Genomic DNA, 6826 nt, shown 5'->3' with positions numbered 1-6826 from the left:
TATGAATGTACTCCGTAGTTAAAAATGTATATATTCAAAGAAACACGTTGTCACGGTGACATGGATAGGTCCGATCTCCATTGAATCTTCATTGCCCGACAAATTCAAGCAACTAATATATATTTTCCAATATCTCTAACACATAATCCAAAGACGATTTGACTGTAATCCATGGTGGTTCACCAGGTGTTTCTACGCTCACAATATCGAGCCAATGTTTGCAAACAACACTCAGACTGATAGCATACCTCATGGAATAACGCTTTATTCTGTTGATCATCTTCTCTTTCCATAGCTTTTGTCCATTGCAGCCTACAATCATAAATAATACTTCATTATTAACATGGTATATTCATATTTCTTTCAAACTGAATCATTCGTATATCGGATGGTTAGCACAATAGATATGATAAATAACATTAGAGCACGCATGACACAGGCTATTTTCATAGCTCGTACAAACTTTTACATGAATGAGATGGTAAGAGCATATGACACTATCACTATGTTTACATATCAAACTACATAGTATTGTAATTTTTTGTGAAAGAGTGCATAGAATATGTTTAATCGTTACAAATAATTTAAGGGTCTGTTCACATTTACTGAACTGAGCTGAACTGAACTGAACTGATTGGAGCTGAACTGAACTAAATTGAACTGATTGGAGCGGAACTAAACTGAGCTGAGCTGAAATAAATATTTTATGAGAGAGGGAAATTAGGAATTGAACTGAACTAATTGGGGCTAAACTGAACTGAACTGAAATTAAGTAAATGTGAACAGGCCCTAAAACAGGTAGTGATTATTTATGGTTAGAAACTGATTTTCTTATCATAGAAAGAAAAATTGAAGTTGAGGAAAATTGGGACTATACTGAATTTAAAATTTAAGGTGAATGATAACCTTATACAGTTATACTCCATCCATTACTTTTCACTTCCCTTCTTTTTGATGTTTTGTTTAGATTATATATTTATATCATACACATCCTTCACCATTTATAACTCTAAATGTAAAAAATTAAAAATAATTTGATATTCAATATCTTAGTATAACAAATCCAACGCCTGAATTTAGTCATTTACTATGTTCTTTTAGACTCCCATAATTAAGATTCCCTAACATTGTAAATAGTTGCAACATTCCAAACAAGAAACTAAGTAGTGTAAATTTGCAATAATTCACACTCACCTTTGACTGTGGTGAATTTGAGGTCTAATTATAACCTATTGAAGATACAAAATCAATTAGAACAGCAAATTCAAAAATTATTCTAAGTTAATCTTTTAATATTTAATCGCCGTCTGTGGGGATCGAACCCACGACCACGTGGTTAAAAGCCACGCGCTCTACCACTGAGCTAAGAAGGCTCTTTAATATAAGTACATATTGATTAAATTATTATTTGCATCCTATAATTGTCTATATTTATTTTCATTTTCATGATTAGACGTTAATGAATTTCATTAACTTACAGACACTTCCTTTATTAATTTTTTTAATTTTAAATTGTAATAATTTGATTATCATATATTCGACTTTGATAAAAATACAAAATATGAATTGATCTATAATTTTTTAAAAAAAAAAAAAATTGTTTACAAGTAATTAAGGAAAAATATAATCGTGTGAAATATTGTTAGAATTGTTTCGATTTATACTTTCGTGTTATCAAGGTATGTATTCATTGTTAAAATAAATAAAAAAAAAAAAAAAAAAAAAAAAAAAAAAAAAAAAAAAAAACATTGGTGCATGTATGATTGGAATATAATTTAAGATATTATGATTGGAATAATGCAATGAATGAAAAATGTTGCAAGTTACGGAAAAATCAGAGAAAGTATATAAAAATGTACAAGTAGTCATTATCTCCTACTCCGTATTTAAGATCTCCAAAGAGGAGAGTGTTAAAGATCATGGGAATTGAAAATAAATAAATAAATAAATCATGAGAATGGCGTAATTGTAAGCATGGCAAGTCCTGCATCTATAATCTCAATACTCGAAACTTATACTTTCCAATAGCAGAGGAGTCTGATTTTTCTCCATTAAACTGTTGATTGGCTATCAATAGTAGATAATCCTTGAGTTTATATCCTTGAGTTTATGTTAATCGTTGCCTACGATCTTTGTATCTGTCTGATGAAGGGCCTCTGCTTCAGACTAAATTGCATCTCAGCTTGCCAAGGCAAACGCTCTTGAATGTCTGAAACAAAAACAAAGCATCATACACCGCAAGATTGGCTATAATTATCGATCATTACACCAATGTTTTCAGCAAATTAAATCAGCAGAAATGGAAGTCTACCTTATGCATTTACTATACTAGCTATTGCCAATAGCTTTGATTGCAAACAATAAGGACATGTTCTCAGAGACATCTCATGGTTACAACTCCAGCAGGAATACGGCATCTTGCTAAGCACCAGCAGAGGTGCTGAGTTGCTCACGTTGAAGCTCATCACATTAAGACAGGCTCAAAATTTCAGTAGAGAGTCCAAGAGGAAGCAACCACAATGAAACTTTTCCATTTTATTAGGGAGATTACAAGAATACTAGTATAGTATGATAATACTTTGAGAATTGACTGCTAATATAAATAAACAGGTCACCATAATACCATGGAATTAGAAAACGTTATAACTTCGAGTTTCAAGTTTGAAGGTTAATGCTAAAGCAACATACAAGCAGAGTTCGTTGTATCAACTTTCCTTACGACCATAACTTGTTTTTAGTGTGAACTTAGAGAAGAGCGTGATTGGAAAAAGTGTTTACATTCAACATGGTCTAGTGAATTATCGAGCAAGCAAAAGACAAGCAAGAGCTAAGAAGATAAATGTTAAAGGCAAGGCCAATAGTTGGAGGAGGCATGAGCACTTGGTACAAAAGAATATATTTTCAAGCATGTAAGTTATGATCATATGTAACTCAATAGGTACATGAAGCAAGTAAGCTCATGTATGCCAACTTCAGCAATATTGCAACAGATATTTGTCTTACAGCAGATTAAGACGAAGGCTAGCATATCAACTTACCTGAAGATAAAAAGCGTTATGAGCATCAGCACGTTGCCCATGCCCAACATCTTCCTCGGTGCTGCTAGCAATTGCTGAGCATTTCCAAGGTGGCCTCTGAATCTTCGACTCTTCAATCAGTCCCAGATTCTGCAGCAGTTGGACAGAGTATAAAAGAATTTTATTCTAACAGATGACAAGCAGGAAGTTGATTATACGAAGGGAGGATGAGTGACCATTAATATTCCTAGTGCAGACTTGTCCACATTCATTGTATAGAAATGAAGCTGTTTGATTCCACTAGCCAAAATCTTCTTACACATTTCAGTTCCAAGATGTATACCATAGGCTCTCACTGCTTCGTCGTTGTCCTTAATTGGCTCCAATGCATCAATGATCGCTTGAGGAATCTACAAAATATATTTACATCCAGCCCAAAACAAGCAATTTAAGTAACCTAATACACAAAAAGTCAGCAAGCAGCATCTAATGTATCTAGCAGGACAGTATATATACCTTTGTTTTACACAATCGAGTCGTTCCTAAAAACCTCTTATAGCTAAGAATGGGCATAATGCCAGGAACAATTGGACAGGTAATTCCGATTTTGCGGCAATCATTTACAAACTTGAGATAAATCTCGGTATCATAAAACAACTGTGTTATGATAACATCAGCACCAGCATCAACCTAAGCCATTTGCAGCAGATCCACAAATAACATCATTTAACTTAGAAATTTTAACCAAATCTTGTGGCATAGAAAAGAAAGAGATCAAGAATACCTTTGTTTTCAAGTAAGCAAGATCATTAGCATATGATTCTGTACTTACTAAACCATCAGCTCCAATAACATCAGGATGTGCCTCTAAATTAATGACATGTATGTAAATTAATTAGCAATTCACATTTTGCCAAATACATAAAATTAAATCAGGAATAATCATTACCAGGATAACCAGCAACAGTAATCCCAAAGTAATCTCCATATTTGCTCCTTACATGATGAACCTGAAATCAAATTAAAAAATAAAAACCCTGAACCCTAAAATCAACTATAAAACCGAGATTATAAGAGTTAAGTGGGGTCGATTACGAGTTCGAGGGCGGAAGAAAAGCCGTCAACACGAAGTTGTTCCTGAGCACGAGGTGGATCACCGCGAAGAGCCAAAACATTTTGCAAACCAAAGGATTTGATAGTATCGAGTGCATGATCAATGTTTTGAAGAGGCATATTAATGCAAGTAAGATGCATCATAGTTTCAACAGAAACTAAATTTTGCATAAGATTGGCGATTTCTAGGGTTAAAGGTCCTTGAGTTGCACGCCAAGTAATGTCGCAAAAAGAAGGGGAATGAACCACCAAATTCTCCATACTCTTTGATAGATTTACGACGCCATCTTTGTTTTTTGGAACGTAGAATTCCAAGGAGAAGATGGTGTTGTTCTCTGATTCTGCTGCTTTGATCTTGTCGATCACCTTCATCTTTGTTTTCTAGGAATTCTGGGAAGGAGAGAAAGGAGGTGGGTTAACTAACGCAATCGTATTCTCAATTTGTGAGGGAGTTGTTAATTAGGAATTATTGTTGATGTATAATAGAAAATATATTGGTAAAATTTTAGTGTGAATAAAAACAAGCGCATCTAGTGTAGTGGTATCATAGTACCCTCCCACGGTACTGACCGGGGTTCGATTCCCCGGATGCGCAATATTTTTTTGAATTTGCTTTTCCATTTTGACATGTTAATGAGTCAAGATAAAGTAACAAATAATCAATTAAATAGCCTTCTTAGCTCAGTGGTAGAGCGCGTGGCTTTTAACCACGTGGTCGTGGGTTCGATCCCCACAGACGGACCACGTACCTTCCCATCGACGAGGAAGGGTGGTGGGTCATCATTGAGGGGGGGTCTAGTGGGTCGCTGGTCATTGAGGGGGATGTGGTGGGTTGTTTTACAACTAGTCAAGAGAAAGGAAGAAATTGGTTGATTCGTCACTAATTATCTTGCAGTATTGTTATTTAATGCATTTTTTATGTATGTTTTATGACATTGTTCAATGCATGACATAAAATATTGTTTAATTTTAATGCAGGACTAAATGCATTGTTACGTTCGGTAAAATATAATGACATACTACTATCTTATATATATGAAAAACTCCTCATATAATGAATGAAAATTGAGAGATGAAATATAATTTCTATCTTATCACTTTGGCATAAAGAGTTATTGTCAGTTTTAATATAGGGTCGGAATTATACTTTTGAAAAAGTGATCACGTTCACGCCTCGAAGTTTTTTCTAATAATTTCATTTTTATTCCTTTATGAGCCTTGTTTACTAGAAAATCCCCAAAAGGGGGGTGGTGGTGGTCGTTGCCTCTCAGTGTGGTTGTGATGGTCATCGTCGATTAGGGTGGTGGTGTCAAGGTGTTAATGATGGCTAGAGGGAAGATAGTGGTGAAGTACAAAGGGTATGATTGTAGTCCATTCACACTAAATGTCGACGGTTTTGATCGTTTTTGTTGGCGATATATAACACCCCTTAATTTCTTGCAGAAATTCTTACATACCGTGTGACCAACTATCGAGAAGGTTACTTCGTTACTCATTAGTGTTATAGCCTATAGGGGTTACTTGTGTAACAACTCATCATGCGTCACATGTAGAGATTTTATGGGAGTGATAAGAGAGAAAAAAGGAAAAATGATTAGTAATGAGGAGGAGAAATAGTGAGGACATGTCCGACCTCACAAGTCACACCCTAATAAAACACTATTCCAAAGCCATTGTACAAAAAAAAAAAAAAAAAAAAAAAAAAAAAAAAAAAAAACTTCTTATCTAGGTATGCATCCACTTTTAGTGGACAGCTCACCATAAGACCTTTAGTCCTTCACCAACGTATCATATCCATACACTAATTTAACATACTACTATTATCCATTGCATTTTCTCACTCACAACCATTACCACACAAGTTCCTCACAGCCTCGCTACCTCAGTTACTTACAAAGACATGATTACCATCATTATCATGTAAACTATTCACAAACCAGCAGCCACAACTAACATTGTACCAATTTAATTCAATTTACTATTTAATAAAAATGAAAAAAACTTAGTAGATCAAAATTCATTTCTGATTTCCTGATTTTAAAAACTGTGATATTCTAATGGCTTGACATGGTTAGGCATTCACAAGTTCACAGGTCTTTAGATACATATTATTAAGCAATATTATGTCTTTGAGTAAAAAAATGATTCTTTTTACATGTTATATATCTTTATTATGTTTTTGTAAACTATAATTGAACTGGTTTGACAAGCTTGCAACTAAATTGTTGTCATATTAATCATCCTATTCTTATTTGGAATAACTAATTTTCGGATCAAGAATGTACTCATAAAGATTCTTACATTAATATGCAAACTTTGAGTCTGTTCACTTCAGCTAAATTTCAGTTCAGTTCAATTAAGTTCAGCTCCAATCAGTTTAGTTTAGTTCAGCTTCAATCAGTTCAGTTCAGCTCTTAATTTATTTCTCTCATAAATATGTCTTTTCATGCTTGTGAAAGCTATGTTGGGATTATGTGCACATTCCTCTCTTTCATTAGATCACAAAATTCGGTTAAAGTAATCATGATATATATTTCACGGATCGGATAAAAGAAGGTATAAAATAATTTGAAAATTTTGAGTAATTAATATACATGATTATATGCGTCAACTAATATAATATACTACGTACATGTAATTTTACGTAATTTGTTAATTTAATAATTTTAATATAATTTGTTTCACGCAAAAATGCA

At 33.7% G+C, this 6826-nt stretch overlaps 1 protein-coding gene and 3 non-coding genes across 5 annotated transcripts; 2 read left to right on the top strand and 2 right to left on the bottom strand.

Moving 5' to 3' along the window:
- Positions 1-1301: 1301 nt before the first annotated feature.
- On the bottom strand, positions 1302-1373 carry TRNAK-UUU (transfer RNA lysine (anticodon UUU)). The gene has a single exon. It is a non-coding gene; the product is annotated as a tRNA-Lys (tRNA).
- A 489-nt stretch (positions 1374-1862) lies between these two features.
- LOC145638558 (methylenetetrahydrofolate reductase (NADH) 1-like) lies at positions 1863-4558 on the bottom strand. Of its 2 annotated transcripts, XR_014114669.1 has the most exons (8): positions 4113-4558; positions 3967-4027; positions 3802-3884; positions 3534-3707; positions 3254-3427; positions 3039-3167; positions 2312-2460; positions 1863-2209 (listed from the first exon to the last, which is right to left on the bottom strand). XR_014114669.1 is itself a non-coding variant. In XM_081689540.1 (7 exons), exons 1-7 carry the CDS (start codon positions 4500-4502, stop codon positions 2162-2164), a joined length of 1059 nt encoding a protein of 352 aa, XP_081545666.1. In that variant the 5' UTR covers positions 4503-4558; the 3' UTR covers positions 1863-2161. The 2 variants fall into 2 exon arrangements, 1 of the variants encoding a protein (XP_081545666.1); XM_081689540.1 differs by lacking the exon at positions 2312-2460.
- Positions 4559-4654: 96 nt separating this feature from the next.
- Positions 4655-4725, top strand: TRNAG-CCC (transfer RNA glycine (anticodon CCC)). Its single transcript has one exon. It is a non-coding gene; the product is annotated as a tRNA-Gly (tRNA).
- Positions 4726-4800: 75 nt separating this feature from the next.
- On the top strand, positions 4801-4874 carry TRNAK-UUU (transfer RNA lysine (anticodon UUU)). The gene has a single exon. It is a non-coding gene; the product is annotated as a tRNA-Lys (tRNA).
- The last annotated feature ends 1952 nt before the right edge of the window (positions 4875-6826 follow it).

The sequence above is a fragment of the Chenopodium album genome, chromosome 7 (genome assembly GCF_948465745.1).
Source record: "Chenopodium album chromosome 7, dcCheAlbu1.1, whole genome shotgun sequence".
Lineage (NCBI taxonomy): Eukaryota > Viridiplantae > Streptophyta > Magnoliopsida > Caryophyllales > Amaranthaceae > Chenopodium > Chenopodium album.
The sequence above is the reverse complement of the archived record's forward strand: the minus strand, read 5'-3'. Positions and strand labels throughout refer to the sequence as shown.